This window comes from Dreissena polymorpha, chromosome 6 (assembly GCF_020536995.1).
Source record: "Dreissena polymorpha isolate Duluth1 chromosome 6, UMN_Dpol_1.0, whole genome shotgun sequence".
Lineage (NCBI taxonomy): Eukaryota > Metazoa > Mollusca > Bivalvia > Myida > Dreissenidae > Dreissena > Dreissena polymorpha.
In genome coordinates, this window is record NC_068360.1 from 48,183,546 (window position 1) to 48,201,175 (window position 17,630).

Here is a 17,630-nt window from a genome sequence, read left to right on the forward strand (position 1 = left end):
AAGTCCCGACTTTATACTTGAAGGCTCTCGCATCCCACTAGATACATCCACTGCTCATCTTGGAGTATACAGAAATACCAAGTGCAAAGTGAACACAAAAGATAAAATAGAGCTAGGAAGGCGCACAGCCTACTCGCTCATGGGGGCAGGCTTCAATGGCAAGAACGGACTCAAACAATCTGTAAAAGCCCGCCTCTGGTCCACATTCGTAGTACCTAGAAAGTTATACGCCCTGGAGGTCCTACCCTACAGTCAGGCCGATCTCAAAGCCTTAGAAGCATTCCAATGAAAACCTTAAAACAAGTGCAACATCTAGCAGACAGGACTTCTAACGTTGCTGCCCTGGCTCTGTTAGGTATTTTGCCTATTCGAGCTCAATTACCGGTACACAAAAACACACTTAATCTGCACTACAGTATAATTCAGACACCTGGGACAGTTGAATACAAGGTGGCCGAGAGACAGCTGGCCATGAAATTGCCAACAGATCATAGTTTCTTCTCCAGTATCCGCAGACTGCTCCATACCTATACGGTAATCTACCAACAGCGTACCAACTCTTAGAGCGCCCGCCGAGCAAAGAGGTGTGGAAAACCAAACTAAACAGTGCGGTGGACCAGCATACCGTTGCGACCTGGCAGGAAGATATCCAAGAAAAACCTTCCTTAAGGTACATCAATACAGATGCCCTCTCTGTCGGGAAAACCCACCACCTGTACACCTACGTGAGGCCAAACAGAATTGACATCCTAACAGCAGAAACCAAAGCAAAGCTGTTGACAGGAACCTACACCCTACTAGCTAACAGAGCAGTTTTCAATCAATACGCTGTAAACGAGCCACCGTGAGCTGAATTTATTTACGATAATCTTCCATTTATAAAAATTACATGTCCCAGAATTGATCTTGAAAATGATGGCATGCTTGCACCAAAAAAAGGTTCACCGGGATCGATTGTCTTGCTTTCCAGTACGTGTAGGGCAATGTTTAAGTCTCGTGTTTCAATTTATCTATATTGTTGTGGTAAAATACAATCATTGTTGATAATTATTATTTATTGATTTCAGATTCATAATCAGTAAAAAGAGATGTTTAGCTACGATTATGGAAAGGTATAAGCAAATGTTGGTGTAAAACTAACCGAAGGAAATAATAAATTTAGTTATGTATAGAGTGTACAAAGTGATGTTGCATTGGTTAAATTTACTGAAATATGAATTTGATGTTTGTGGCAAAAACAAAAGATATATACCAAAGATGCTATCGACTACTTATTTAGAAACAAAGAGGTCACAATTATAAAAAAAAGTTTTTTGAGACTGTCTATAAAAGCTTGTGAGTGCATGTCTCCATAGATAAGAAATTACAGCGCGGTCCGTTTTAACGAGATGTAAAGGGTTCGAACCATATATAGTTATTTCCGTCAAGTATTAAAAATAAGTATTCTAGCAATTGAAAACCAAATATTTTCAAAGTACACTGTAATATTCAGCACCCGGAGGAAAAAGTCTCCTTTTCTTATTTTTTGGTTTGCTCAAACATAAATATGAACGTCTCTTCCTTCTGAAAGAAAAAATATCAGAATAAAGCGGTGCCAAAAAATCATAAAGATGCGATGCTTTTACGGACATTGTTGAGCGGTGTTCATGTCAGTGTTGAGCGGTGCATACTTGCTAACACGTGTAAATGTAAAAATCACAGTTATATTCAATAAAGCATGCCTTAATGTGTTGTAAATTGATTCGTCTACCATAAAATACCGTTTAACAAAAAATCTTTCATTTAAAATGTTTAAAATCTGCCAAAAATACGATTTTTCGCGTCATGAAAGTCACTTCTTTCACGACATGCTCAAATTGTTTTCACTATTTTGAAGTTAATAGCGACTCAATTTTGATGCGGTAAACGGCAATTAGATGTAAAGTATATACTTCGTTCGATGGAATATCTTTTTATTACCAACTTACCTTCTTTTCTCGTTTTTTCTTTCATTTCTGGACTCGCCAAAAAGTTTGCGGCCATGTTTTTGACAGAAGGATACGGTGCTCTTGTCAGAAGTATAAAATTTCGACGGCGAGCGGAATAGTTGTGGTATTCGCCCTATCGCCGTGTATATGATTGTTTAAATGTTTATATATTTCAGAAGTCAAATATTAGTTCATATCATGTCTTGTAATTTGTTAATGTGTCCACGTGGGAAAAATGCGCGTTTGTGTCTGTTTAAATGTATGTTTGGATTGTATCTATCTCTATTATAACAAAACATGAAATGCATCAAGTAAGTTTGAGCGAATTGTTAAAGGAACGCTTTATACACAAAAAATAACCAATTCAATATGTCCACTGTTTGCATAATCGCAAAAAATCTTGGTCAAAAGTGAGCTTAGACAGCTACGCAAAAGAAAATGAAAATGCACAAATACAAAAAATGCGTTCATGTTTAGCAGTTAAATTTAATCAATGTGGAAGCAGTTAATGTTAATTACAGTATCATATCATAGAATTTCAGCACAATATAAATTTAACGAATAATGGAAGTCTTTTAAGTAAATAAGTATAAAATTCAGACCTAGATTCCACTGTCATGTGATAATACGTTGTCGAACACAAAAATACTCGGTACAAATTTACTTTTATTCGCTAAAATATATAGTCTAATTTAAACAACATTACTTGAATTATTCAAGATATCTAGAATGCTGTGGGATAGTTCGAAAAGTCCAGCTTTACGACAAACCGAATTAATTTAAACAAACATTACTGGTTTATAAAATATTCTACTATCATGCAATTTGTACATGGGCTTAGATAAAGAAATTAGCTACACTTTTGCTATATTTTCCTAATATTTACATTTAACGTTTAAGATCGAGTATTTCAATGAAGGAGATATTCTCATAATTCATGATCAATCATAATGAAGAGGTCTTTGTAAACTTACGAATCGTTTTACAACCTGAATTATATTTGAGACTTAAATGACACTTAAATACAGTGATATTTATCGGCAAGCTTACATTATGTTTATTTTTTTACAAGTAAAATAAAGATTTACTTCTGTCACACGTAGGAGGTATGTGTTCAATGAAATAATCTTTATTTTTCGACAGTATTTATAAAAAACGCCGGCATGTTATCCATGCCTGCTTATGCCTTTAGCGACAAATTAATATGAATCGAATGGTTTGTTAAGCTAACGGTCCTTATAGCACTTCAACATAAATGCTCTGTTTTGTTAAGCTTTGGGTAAACATATATTTTACAAAACGCTGTACATTTACTGCATTATTTAACTTTAAGTTATTGGAATACAAATGTGTAGGCACATATGATCTCTTCTCCCTTGCAGATTAATTAGAGATTAAGATCATGGAATGGTTTTACGTTGAGTTGATCACATTTAACACATATTTGTACTTTTTGTGACATAAAGCTGGATCACGTTGCCTTATATGACTTATCAAATACAGATATTGGCGAGAAGAAGTGTATGCTCTATTTTTGGACCAAGAGGGCTTACGGTTTTAATTTTTAAAAGAAAAAGCAACGGGAATCTTTTTTTTTCATTTTAGAATATGATTATTATTAGCATAGACAAAATGCATCTGTGTTTACGGAACGCTGAATTTAATATTCCATAATTTCCATTTCACATTCAAAACAAACTTTCCCACGGCATATATGGCCGAACAAAACACTTTTTTTTCATAGGGCCTATTTATTAAACAAGAAGCAGCCAACTCTGCCTAGGGTATTATGAAAAAACATTACTATACATATTTTCACAGGTATTTTTAATTCAACTGTAACATATGGAAGCTGATTCTCATTCGGTTTATTTGTCATGCGAGGCCTTCGGCTCATACCATACATGAGTCTTGCTCTGTGAAAAGGGGTTAAATGCATGTGCGTAAAGTGTCGTCTCAGATTTGTCTGTGCAGTGCGCACGGGCTAAACCTAATCAGGGACGACACTTATCCGCTTTTATTATATTTGTCGGTTTAAGAAAGTCTCTTCTTAACAAAAATCAAGTTTAGGCGGAAAAAGTCGTCCTTGATTAGGCGTACTTCATAGGCGAATCCGGGACGACACTTTACGCAAATGCGTTAAAACACCTTTTCACAGTTCGTGGCCCAAATGCATTTCACATATTAAGCAATTATAAAAAAATATGCAGATCCACTAGGTACATGTACCGTATTTACAGTGTTGATACAACAGTAGAGAAAGAAGTTTCAGCTCTCATCGAAATTAACACAAGGAATTGGTGTAAATCATTTACTTTGAAAATAATGGAAACCCCATCATTGTTTTTTTTGTTTTGTTTTTTAAACTTGTTATAAATACATTACTAATCATATCAAATTTGCCAGAAATCTGTAATATTTAAAGGGTTAAAGGAAAAAAGGCCTTTAAAAATGCAAACAAACATAATAATCCGCTTTGTAAAAAGAGCAGATGTCATGCCATGGTGTAAAAATGTTTCGTATCTATTTTGGGATGACGATGTCGTCTCCCTACCAGGGACATCTGCTTCAGCCCTCCTGAAATATAGTTAAATCATTGTTCATAACACAACATCATTCGTGTTTGTCTTTGTGCCGAATATCATGATGTATTTTTGTTTGAAATATGTGAATACATACTCTAGAGGGGACAGGACATTGGCGTGCCTGCTAAAAATATATTTAAATATTGTAACATATTGTATGTATACATTCACAATAATATATGCACTTTATATATTTCGCCATAAAGTGCAATTTATTAATCATGTTGTACCGTAAATATGCCTGGTTTGTAACGCATACTTATCACTTATAATATAACAATGCGTTAGTTGTGCAATTCAATTTACTTGACATGGAATAACTAGTCTCGAATCGTAGTAGCATTAACATATCAAAATGTAACATGAACGCATTCGTGTTATATCCTTACAGTATATGATAAGTATGAGAATAATAAAACACGTGTTTTTTTTAACCTAATAATGCGAACCCTACAGTATAACAACGCGAATTTTCAAAATATGCATTTGCAAACGAATGTCGATTCTTAAATGCGTATGAACATTGTTTATGTTTCGTTTTTGTATTACAGAATCAAGCTGGAAACAACGAAACTCTATGGAAATAACTAGAACAACGTATATTAACATGTTTCCATGTTGTTGTTGTATTTATACGAAAGGTTTAACCTGACCCTCATATATAGTCCGTGGCAAAATCTAAACTACGATAATACATAATGTGCATTTAACAAAATACTTAGTAACTTACATCGATAGAATAAGGATAACTGCACAAAAGCACTGAGTGCTTGCTGTATAGTTTTTGACGCGAAATTGGCAAAATGTTCATCTCTTTGAACTTTCTTTTGTACAGTACATCTATTTGATTTTATGTAGAATTGCATTCAGTTAACTATTTGTATTCAGATACTACTTGAAAGGCTAACATTTACACTTAATGCGAATTGGTTATGTTGTTACCTTTACATCTTTTATTATATACAGTTACTTTATTACGGAATAAAACAATATGCTATATACATTTTAATGGTTGTTTAATTATACATTATTGATCGTAATTTATCATAAAAATAGTTAAAATGTGAACAAAGAATAACAAACTTAGCTCCTACCCATGCGACTCGGTTTACGAGCCCAAATGACAGACAGACAAACAGACAGACAGACAGACAGACAGACATACAGACAGACAAACAGACAGACAGACAGACAGACAGACAGACAGACAGACAGACAGACAGACAGACAGACAGACAGACAGACAGACAGACAGACAGACAGACAGACAGACAGACAGACAGACAGACAGACAGACAGACAGACAGACAGACAGACAGACAGACAGACAGACAGACAGACAGACAGACAGACAGACAGACAGACAGACAGACAGACAGACAGACAGACAGACAGACAGACAGACAGACAGACAGACAGACAGACAGACAGACAGACAGACAGACAGACAGGTAGGTAGGTAGGTAGGTAGGCAGGTAGGCAAGTAGGCAGGTAGGCAAGTAAGTAGGTAGGGTCAGATCAAGCCATTTAAATGTGAAATCTCATTGTTATCATTAGTAGATTTGAATGTTTACTTAATGCTACTGAAGACACATCCGGATACATCTTATATATATCCTTTCTGAAAAGTTGCACAAATGTTATTGTGGTCAGCACAAGTGAAAACAGTCAAGTTCACATTACAGCCATCAATACATCACTGTTAAATGTTAGTAATATTCATTGGCACCGGCTTTTTGTTGCTTAGCATGTCTAAAATATACTCCTTCTTGGTATCAAATTATGTGTTTCGTTAAATCTTGCAATTTCTCTTGAAATAAAGACTTAAAACTTGTCTCTGAATTATATAAATCTGGAATCAATCAGCATAGATGCGTAATACAAAATGCGTTAGGCACATTCAAAAATAACATAAAAGTATTCTTCTATACTGGTTCTCATTTGTATCTTATGGAATAGGCAACAGAGCTACACGCTTTAATTACGGTTTAATTACAACGTTTTGGTTATTATATATATCAGCCTTTCTTTAAACGCAGCACGATATTGCGGATAATTCATACGACGTACAATAATGTTCTTACGCCGTGCACTGTTAAATAAATGCTCCATTCGACATCAAAGTTAATTTAAATAAAAAATAAACCCATCCTAAACAATGTGCGTCGATGTAATGATATAATATTTGATTGTTTTAGTTGAGTTAGAAACAAAAACACACTAAACGCTACGTTAATTTTTTTTTTTTTCCACGTCTTTATCAAATGAAAGTTGTTACATTAGAAACGAAAACACACTAAACGCTACGTTAAATGTATTTTTTTCCACGTCTTTATCAAATCTTCACTATTTAGATTTAATAAAGCACACAAAAACTAGCGCCCAAGAAAATAACAATCGGCTTTGATACCCATGTTGATGTTTATGTTTCCTGTGTATAGAACCAGTACTTGGTGTCTTAATGGGTGATCTAAAGAACGCTCCCATAGAGGGGATCGAACCCGCGACCATCCGGTCGCAAGGCGGACAACTTTTCCATTACAGATGGCGACCAAATAAATGGTTTGGTTTGATTGGATGATTGGTTTGTGTTCTTATTATCGGATCCCTTAACGAAAGCGACGCTAACTTCACTTAAGACATTTGGGCACAATACTTTTTTGTGATATCATGACCCATACCAATCTTTATTCTACAGTATTTTTATTGACGGTTTATTTAATAAAGCTATCCTGCAAAAAACCTAATATTTTCAGCAGTTAAAATTATCTATAATAACCTAAGCATAATGAATCGCTGAATTTTAACGTAAGTTGAATAATTGTATTCATGATTACTCAAATAACAACTAATTTTTTTTCCGCCGGAGCGATGTTCATGGGATTCAATCTCTTGTACGACGGTTACATTACATTCACCTCTGTGTTGGGCTCAGAACGGACTATTGTTATGAAAGCGTCTCATTTATGTCATGATCATTCCAAGCGTTCATCATTGAGGTTACAGAATACTAAACAATCTCTTGCACGAAGGTTACATTGCATTCACTGCATTAAAGAAAACCATCTCATACCATGATATCTTATATCAGTTTTAATTCATAATTATAAAATTGATATGTTTTTTTTTATGTTAAGAAACCAACATACATACACACGTCGAAGCAATTCCTAACGTCACTAAAAAAAAATATGTTCAATTGATTACATTTGTGAAGTGCGTGGAATGATTCCATCTGCGTAAATGGGCAATAAATTAGTTCCAAAGAGTTGCATTAAAACTCGCAAGTTTTTGCACGATTTATCGTACATTTAAAAGTCATATTTCTGAATTTAATGCATGCGATCTTAAATATCTAATCAAATATACGTTGAATGCGTTTGTTCGGTTTTATCTATTTTATAGACAAAATGGAGGGCTGAGCCTTTCGCAGAATTGTATGTGAGAGCAAGGAACGACAACTCTGCGTGGAGATTGCATGGGATTATCTGAGTCTCACGCACCATGTACCTCGATTTCAGCCAATCAGAAATTAGGATCCTATTCGGAACGCTTTTGGCGTTTGCGTAGCAGCTTGGCGAAAATACAGGGAACACGACAAGATTGTGGTGATGAACGGGTATAGGGAACCACCAGGGAGTATGCGAGCTGAACATTGCCGGTTCCGGTACGGGAATGAAAAGTGCTTGTTTATCCGATTTCTTCGAATCTTTGCCTGTGCCCGGTGCAGAATTTGTATCTGAAACATGACGCGTGAATTATGTAATAAAGTTGGTCACATATTTAATAAATCGCTTATTATAGGAAACGTGTTGTGGGGATGCGTACATGACAATAAAATCGTGCACAAATGTGTCGTACAACATATTTTGCTAAAACCGTGCCGACATGTTCCGTACAACGGATGAAACTGAAACCGTGAACTAATGTTTCGTACAAGAAATGATTCCGAAACCGTGCACATATGTTAACGGCTGGTCAGGTAGTCAGTGTGAAAAAATATAATGATATTTTTCGAATCAACTTGGTATTGAAATATTCTTAACTCAAATCATGTGTTAATAAAATTTAAAAGGCCAGTTGTTGTTACCTTAAACATCTGGGGAAATGTGGTTATGTTCCATAGAGACAAGAATAATAAACGATTGGTTATTCATTACACTGTGATTACATTTGCCCTATACTTTAATTTAAGCAAAATATATTATAACAGAATAGAAAATACGTTAGTTTTCCCAGGTTACACCATGTGGAACATATACTATACATGTTATTAAATACATTTCATGTTTGAGCATGTGATATTGTTCCTTAGGAAATGTGTCAGGGCAGCAGCGACAAGACTTACGTTTTTGGAATAACGCCGTTACTGAAACAACTTGAACTATTTGATTTGCATAAACGTAAATTTTCTGCATTGAAAACCATTTGCAATACAAATGTACAACCATTCACCTCCTGTTTCAAACCATAACATATCTAAAACATTTGCTGAAACCTGCCTTTCTATGACTTCTTTAGCTTAAACGGTTCCATGTGCTATGACGTCAAAATTACATCATATTCGAGTAGGGATTCATCTATTAACGATAATAAACGAAAATTCTCGATAAAGACGCAACAAGAGAAATCGTGACAATGGCGTCTCAAGTTATTGGCGTTCGATAAATAAATTGTATTATATATCACCATTTAATAGGACCAGTTTTCCGACACCAGACCGAGGGCGTTGTTTTCGGTTTAGCTCTATTTGTCAACGGAGAATGAAGCGATTTTTTTTAAAAATAAGTCCAGTTTACACAGTTTCTAAAATTACTATAGTTAAAAACCATTATTCCAAGAATGTGAATGCAATTTGGAAATAATATGAGTATTAACCTGCTGTAATATTAGATCTACTTAAATTATGGTTTGTAAAACGATTTAAATCAAACGTATTCTTTTTCCAGTCAAATGTTTTTGTATAACACGTCACAAGGAACGAAAATCACTCTGTATGTTTAAAATGAAATGTTTCGTGAATATGTTAGATATTATAAACTACAAATTGCTATACCTATTGGACATACCTATTGGAAAAAAGTACACAGAAGACACGATACATATCAAAATAAACATAGTTAGAAGCCCATTAAAGCGTAACACTCAAATGATGTCATGATGGAGTGACCAGGAGTCCCAAAAGCCAATCGCTACTGAAATCTCTTTATCGCTACACAATTCTCAAATCGGCTACGAATATTCAAGTAACTTATTTAAAAATGAAGCAGGTTTTCGCATTGTCAGAGCTAACTTTATAATTAACTCGCATCTTGGTTACTAATTAAGATTTCCTAACGCAAAGCTACATAATTGCAAGTCTTCCGAATATACTTTTTCTCAAGAAGAAAAATCACCAACCTTCAAGTGAAATCTCCTGTTTTGACGGTTGCCCTTTCCGCCACTTTGCCCGTCGGTTTTGGAACCAAATCTGAAACAATCCCTAATAAATCATTGTTATAATTATCAGCCAAATATGTGTCGTCTGATTACAAAATAAAATCGGATTACAATGTACGAAATGTATGAATGGTCTATGTTGTATAAACAAGCATCGCGACACAGACATCGACCCCAATTAAATCAAAACATTTAAATGAAGGATTGATATGGATCAGAATAAGCTGCGCTAAGTTTTTTTTAGCACATTTGTATTTTTATTTGGTAATTGACACACAATTTATAAGAAAGGAAAACAACCGTCGCCGGGTACACAGAATCTTCTACTCGGAATAGCCTCCCTTTCTTAACATAAAACATATAACGCGCAACCTGTTATGGTTAATGTTTTGAAAGTTGTGTGCCGTTATTATGTTCGACCACTTCATTTTCCGCAGAAATTGCACCATTCAGTACGACCGCTTATGTGCACGTGTTTCGTCATATTTAAAAACAATCGTACCGGTGTATATGTGGGTCGCAATATTTCGCGCAATCTTTGAGCACCCTATATCATATTTGTCATTTATATCGACCTTATATGCATAGAAATGCTCCAGGATCATCGTAACAACAGCGTTATTGTTTGTGATATCAATGCCAAAAAAAATTCTAATTTTGTTGAAACTCGAGAAACTAAACTGTTTCTGTAAGTTTGCCAATCTCGCTATAATTTACGTTCAGTTGTTTGCCTACATGTTAACATACCTAACCAATTTAAGCCTAGCGTTTAGAAAAAAATGCCTTGGCATACAGCGTAGACCCAGATGAGACGCCGCATGATGCGGCGTCTCATCAGGGTCTAAGCTGTTTGCTTACATGAATTTCTGTAAGAAATATTCTAAATATAGAAATAAATATACTAGACATCCATAATTTTGGAAATAAATTGATTTAGAAGGATGGGAGAATCCAATAGGCATAAATGGGTTGAACATGATAAAGCAATAAAATAGTATTACACTAAAATATAGACTGATTGGATACACGTGTATGCACACAGAAATACGTGAACATATAGCCTATAGGTATTCAAAATATAAATGTATTCTTCTGTATCAGAATATTATTCTTTCGAATTGTATTTCACGTTGAATCGTATCAACACGCCTGGAAACCATAGCAACGATAAAATCGCGCGGGATTCACCAATCGTCACGTTCGCAATAGTAATTAACAATATATAAATAACGTTTGAAAACAACTTAGCGATTAAATTATTTTTCCGTCCTAACGTCGTCGAGCACAGTTCGAATTAAACTCGTGCCGCCCATTAACCCCAAATGTTGATGGCCAATTGAAATAATATTGTATATATGATTAAAAATCTATGTTATTCATTTTTATTTTATTTTACATTTTCGACTGTTTATCGTGGAAAAAAATCAAAAATGCATAAAAAAGCACTGATTTGCGTGAATTTGGACAACACTTAAACCTTAAAAAAACTTCCATATTTGGGAGAATTGTGCTTGTGAATTACATGGCTACTGTAAACCCGTATGTGGAGGTAACCCTGCAAGAGCCTTTCCGTACCTGCACCCTCGTTTCGTCCAGCATAAGTTGCCGTGCAAGAGCCTCTCTCACAATGATGTTCGGGTAAGGCGCTTGTTGAAATGCGCCTTCAAGCGTCTTCAGTTGGCCCGTGGTAAAAGTGGTTCTGTAAGACGATGAAAAAGAACGATCCGTTCAAAAGTCTTCGTGATAAGCAAGTGGGTTCTGCTGGGGAATATATACTCTTCATTTTTGTCCATTTCATGAACATTTATCTATGAAAGAAAGACTGATAAAGCAGAAACACATTTGGCAATAAAAAAATAAAGTTAACAGAGGTCCGGAGTCAAGTGATAGTATTTTGTTGCCTACAAAATACAAATTATAAACCGATAACGTGATTAATTCCCTCGAAGTCTCCAGACCTGTGCAAAAGACCGTTGGTGTTTTCATACTGTGAAGAAAACAAGGTAAAAATGATACCAAAATAAACATAAAAACGTCGAACAAATACAACAGATATGAGCCGTGCTCTGTGAAAACGGGCTTTCATGCATGTGCGTAAAGTGTCATCCCAGATAATCCTGTGCAGTCCGCACAGTCAGGGGCGACACTTTCCGCCTAAACTTGATTTTTGCTAACAAGAGACTTGCACAGGCATTAAACCCCCTTTTCACACAGCGTGGTCCATATAGATCGGAATTGATGCAGAAAATAGACATTTGTCATTAATGCTTACCCCATTTTTACCATAAGGTACGTTTTACTCATATGAATATAAATCACGGTTATTTGATAATATTGCTACCTCTGGCGGATTCTTCTAAGTTTCCGATGTTTTGTCGATACAGCAGATGTCGTTTGTCCATTTGCATTCTGCATATACTCATTCGACGGATGTCCATCTGCTGTGGCTTCTGGTGCTGACAACGATATTAAAATAAAATAGTTATAACAAATATAACAATTAAAAGTTTTGATTTATTTATTCTTATTATAACTAGTAGTAGAAGTAGTAGCGGTAGTGGTAGCGGTTGCATTAGCAGTAGCAGTAGCAGTGGAAGAAGCAGCAGTAGCAGTAGCAGTAGTAGTAGTGGTTGTGGTAGTGGTATCGGTAGCAGTAGCAGTTTCAAAAGCAGTAGTAGTAGGAGTAGTATAGTAGTAGAAGTAGAAGCAGTAGTAGTAGTAGTAGTAGCAGCAGCAGCAGCAGCAGCAGCAGCAGCAGCAGCAGCAGTAGTAGTAGTAGTAGTAGTAGTAGTAGTAGTAGTAGTAGTAGTAGTAGTAGTAGTAGTAGTAGTAGTAGTAGTAGTAGTAGAAGTAGTAGTAGTAGTAGTAGTAGTAGTAGTAGTAGTAGTAGTAGTAGTAGTAGTAGTAGTAGTAGTAGTAGTAGTAGTAGTAGTTGTGGATCGTTGTACACTCAACAAACTCGAGGTTAAATCCATATTCTTTATAACCCTTAATCTGTTGACGAATTGACAACGCCATTTTTTCCAATATATATATCATTATTGTTATTTAACGTACACCTTTAAATATGCTTAATTTATTTTTTTTAAACACATACCACATTGAGAAATAGTTGTTATATTCCTATACAGTACATCCATGATTTTTCTTCATGCAATATTCCCTTCGAATTGATACGACCGCTCATTACATGCATCGCCTTGTTTTTCTACACTTTAAAGGGACTGATAGCGGTCGTGTGAAAATATGTTAGGCCGTAAGTCTTGTATTTACCCCGTGGCGTTGTAGATGTGGTTTCTGCCTAGCGACCGGGAGTTCACGGTTTCGATTCCAACTATTGGAGCGTTCTTTAGGTCTCACTGAAGACACAAAAAAGTGGTTCAAAGCAGGGACCTATATGTCCCTGTTCTAAGATGCGGACTCGAGAGCGTTTCAAATAAGCCTAAGGCTTTCTATGCATTCGAGCTTAAGTACACAGGAGCTTATTGCATGTGCGCAGAGTGTCGTCACAAATAAGCATATGCAGTCCGAAACTATCCGCCTACACCGCATTTTTTGCTTAGATGAGACTTCGTTCAAACGAAAAAGAGGAAATAGTCGCCCCTGATATCCCTAATTGATCTTAGACGACACTTGACGCATGTGAATGAAGCCCCGTTTTATTTATTTAACAAAATTATTAGAATGCGTGGCAAGTGCTATACTGTAGACAATGGCAAGCTGCGTTCTTCTTAAGAAGTAGATTTTTCACCCGGCATGAACTACTTATGTCCGGGATCATTCCATGAGGGGGAAGTGTCCAAACGGGCTTATCAGGGACAACACTTTCCGCTTTCATAAAATGTTCCGCTTTCGCTTTCTCTTCTTAATTCCGTTTAGGCGGAAAGAGTCGGCCCTCTCTTGTGCGGACTAATATGCTAGACTGGGGCTGGGGCAACATTTTAAGCTCATGAATTAAGCCCGGTTTCCTCAGAGCTCGACTTAAATATTTGTCGAAATGTAAACGCACCCCTTAAACATGTTATAATAAACTATCAAACTTGCAAGCGAGCGATTAAGTCAATATGTCATTAGCGCGACGACCATTGTCTGCGAGTTGTCAATTATGCGCCGAATGCTACCCATCAAATAGGGGAACTCATTAATTAAGATTAAACACCAATTTGAGCTAATCACTCAATTAACATTCATCGCACGACTTTATGATATTTGCAGCTGGTAATTTGAATGCATTGTGGTCTGCTGGAGAGTAAAATATGGTATATATACTTCTGGATGACATATTCGCGTTATTGTAACATGAGATTAATTGCGTGCCAGTATGTTATAATTGTAATAATTATAGGTCAATTGTAATAAAGCGACGATGATTGGGACAAATTAATCAGTGGATAAAATCAGGCCCACATAACTGGTTAATGAAATTGGTTTCATGGAAGCAATTTTTAAATAACAATTTTCTCCTCGAAATGCTACGGAATAAAATGTATATCATTTGAACAATAATGTATGCATCCATGAAATGTATCACTCAAAAGACTTGATGGGGACTTTTCTATTTTTTCTCGGTTGATGGACTGAAGTTATCTTAAAAGAAAGAAAAATGTTTTTGTGTCATGTGAAACTAATTATTTGACGTTGATTAAATATAATAATAAATATACACTGATTGCGTTAACTTTCAATATACTCATTATATTTTCCGTTGCATAAAATATAAAATGCGTGAAATGTAAGTGGAAGCTGTGGACACAAACTTCATATGACATTTGAAGCGTCGAAGCACAAATATACTAAAACTATGGAGCGGCAAGGGAACCTGGAATTTTCACGAAAACTACACGTTTCAAACGCTCAATGTGTTAAATTGTCAACCAGATATACTGTTTCCACTTTTGTTTAAAACTTCGATGACCTTAGCAATAAATTCCATCATACATGTTCGACTAAGATACAAAAATGTATATAGCATAAACATACAGTTTTATTAGAAAAGTTATCAAATTATAAGGCTAAGAGATAAAACTACATTTTAACAGCTCTAATATTCACGGTGACCCAACATTTTACACTTGCGTTTTTAAGAATTGGCTTAATCAGGATGCATAATCAACGGGGTTTTCGGGAATTTCAACACGAGCTGGACAGAGTTTAAACACATCGTTAAGAACTTTATTTTGCAAATATCTCAAGTTATTGAAATGCATTTTGCAAAATTCTTTAGTGGATAAAAGAGAGTTTTCTTGCAGTTTGTGCCGATATCTTAATGTATTAGAATACATCTTTGAATACGTCTGGAATGGGAGACAAAATTTTCACGTTGCGTGAAACATAATCGTGCAGTATACATGGCATTTTTTAACAAGAACGCAGGCTAATTAAATAAAGTGAAAAAAATCTTATGTATTTCACACTGCCACAAGCAGCATAAAACTCTGTCTGTTATGCACTACATGTGTATTTGAAATTCTTAAGAAAAATTGTTTCAAAAAAGTTATTCGAAAAAAAAGCAGCACTTATCAGTGGGTTTACATCCATACCGTTAAATTGAGAACCCAACAAAGTCACATGCTTCTGCACCCTGTTAATATAAGGGATGTTGTTCAACGGAAACCTTGTTTCACGTTTAGTCACGTTGACCTTCACCTCACCCACACCAAACCGAGGACTTGACATAAGATTTTAGGCATATCAAGTATCATAAACATACGAGTCGCGTTCTGAGAAAACTGGGCATAATGCATGTGCGTAAATTGTCGTCCCAGATTAGCCTTTGCAGTCAGCACAGGCTAATCAGGGACGACACTTTCCGATTTTACTAGATTTTCGGTAAAAAGGGACTTCCTTTAAACGAAAACTACCATTAAAGCGGAAAGTGTCGTCCCTGATTAGCTTTTGCGGAATGCACAGGCTAATCAGGGACGACACTTTACGCACATGCACTTTTCCCAGATTTTACAGAACAAGACACATTTCTCTACGTGTTCTCAACTGTGTTTGATGCAATCAGGCCACCGCATTACAACTTCCCTGTGCAATGGCCATTAATGGGTTTTCCCATGTTTCTGTACACAAATGGTTAATACAAGGATTAAATACATTGCAATATTAAAAATACATGAAATGTGAGGTAGACTCGAACTTGTATAGGTAATTGTTTATAAAGTTATACAGGTATATATAATATATGCTATTCGGGCTTTATTAAATATAGTGAATATATCATATACTCTCGGAAAAAAACATCAGGTTCTATGTAAAGAAATTCGTGAGGATGGCGCGTCCGAAATGCTGTATTCAATATGCCTCCACATATCTTCCTAGGTGCATGTCTTTATGGAAAGACATGTTTCGACTTGATTGCTTAATGCGTTTTAAACTTTGTTGATGCATAACATAAATTTTGTAATGCAATGTTGACCATTGAGGTATTGTTTTGCGTGGGGATGAAATTATAGTCGCGTCTGACGAGCGTTTAAATGAAGCCTAATGCAGGTCAAACTGTCTCCAAATTGCATTATGAAGTGTCGAACTAAGCAATCAACATAGAAATTGAACTTCTTTATCGTACCCATAAATGCCATGACAGATCTCTGAAAATTATTCTGATGGACCAAACAACGTGTTGTGTAACCTTTTTAATTGGGTCAAATTAGGTCACAATATACCAAAAGATTTCCTTAACAAATTCAATGTAAAACCGATAACTTCAACGAAAAATAAAGTCAAACTTTTGCGCGTAGACTACCCACACCCATATCTTTTCTTAAAGAGCATGCCAAGCCGAATGGATTTACACAATAAAAAAGATAGGTCATCCAGTATGTAAGAAAGAACTCGACGCGAATCAACGGTCACTGTTTTAAGGCCACCTTTTTACCGACTGATCTACAGTTGATGAGGGTTTCCCGCCATCTGTCACAATCTCATGTAGTCTCCAACCTATAAGCAAAACACTGAATTTGTAGTATACAACAATGTTTTCCCTACAACATGCACACAGAAATATTCAAAAATAAAGTCATGGCAAGTGCCCATACAGAGAATTGTGTCTTCAAATAAATGACGTTCCATTCTTTAGAGGGTATAGCATTGAACACACAAATGATTTAGTATATTGTAACCATTAGCAACTGATAGGTTGACAACTGAAGACAGAAATGATTTGATGTACGATTTGAGTGCAAATGTAGTTTTCATGCAGATTTGTTCATACGACACAATGACACAATTTTATTCAACAGTGAAAAATGCCTGTAATGCAGTTTTCATGCAGATTTGTTCATACGGCACAATGACACAATTTTATTCAACAGTGAAAAATGCCTATACTATCACTAATGATTCCAAATTTTAAGAGAAGAAAGATATAGTGAATCGAAAACCATCAAACACGTGTTTTTAAGTACATAAGCATCGTATCCTTTTGATAAAAACAAGTTAATTAAATTGAAAAGTTTAATAAGAACATTTGGTTTAACATATTTTAATTTGCGGACACGCTTCAAAACAACTCCGTAAAATGATGGATGGGAGATTCCATTATTTAAATGCCATTTTAAAGGGACATTATATTTTGAAATTAAATCACCATACTTAGAGTAAAATTTAGCAAATTTACTTCTAAGGTTATGATACA

At 35.5% G+C, this 17,630-nt stretch overlaps 1 protein-coding gene across 1 annotated transcript; it reads right to left on the reverse strand.

The window, feature by feature from the left end:
* Positions 1–3,992: 3,992 nt before the first annotated feature.
* Positions 3,993–13,206, reverse strand: LOC127836176 (homeobox protein ceh-1-like). Its single transcript, XM_052362654.1, has 6 exons — positions 13,089–13,206; positions 12,333–12,447; positions 11,567–11,690; positions 9,953–10,022; positions 8,056–8,291; positions 3,993–4,544 (listed from the first exon to the last, which is right to left on the reverse strand). The coding sequence occupies exons 1-6, from the start codon at positions 13,129–13,131 to the stop codon at positions 4,536–4,538; spliced, it is 597 nt and encodes a 198-aa protein (XP_052218614.1). The 5' UTR covers positions 13,132–13,206; the 3' UTR covers positions 3,993–4,535.
* Between the last annotated feature and the right edge of the window lie 4,424 nt (positions 13,207–17,630).

Bases quoted from the DNA above. Each gene is read 5' to 3' on its own strand.
- LOC127836176 (XM_052362654.1), bottom strand. From the start codon at position 13,131: ATGGATGTACTGTATAGGAATATAACAACTATTTCTCAATGTG. The intron at 10,023-11,566 runs GTACGGAAAGGC...GGATTGTTTCAG, and splicing joins TGGACGAAACGAGGGTGCAG to ATTTGGTTCCAAAACCGACG. The intron at 8,292-9,952 runs GTTGGTGATTTT...GTCATGTTTCAG, and splicing joins ACAGGAGATTTCACTTGAAG to ATACAAATTCTGCACCGGGC.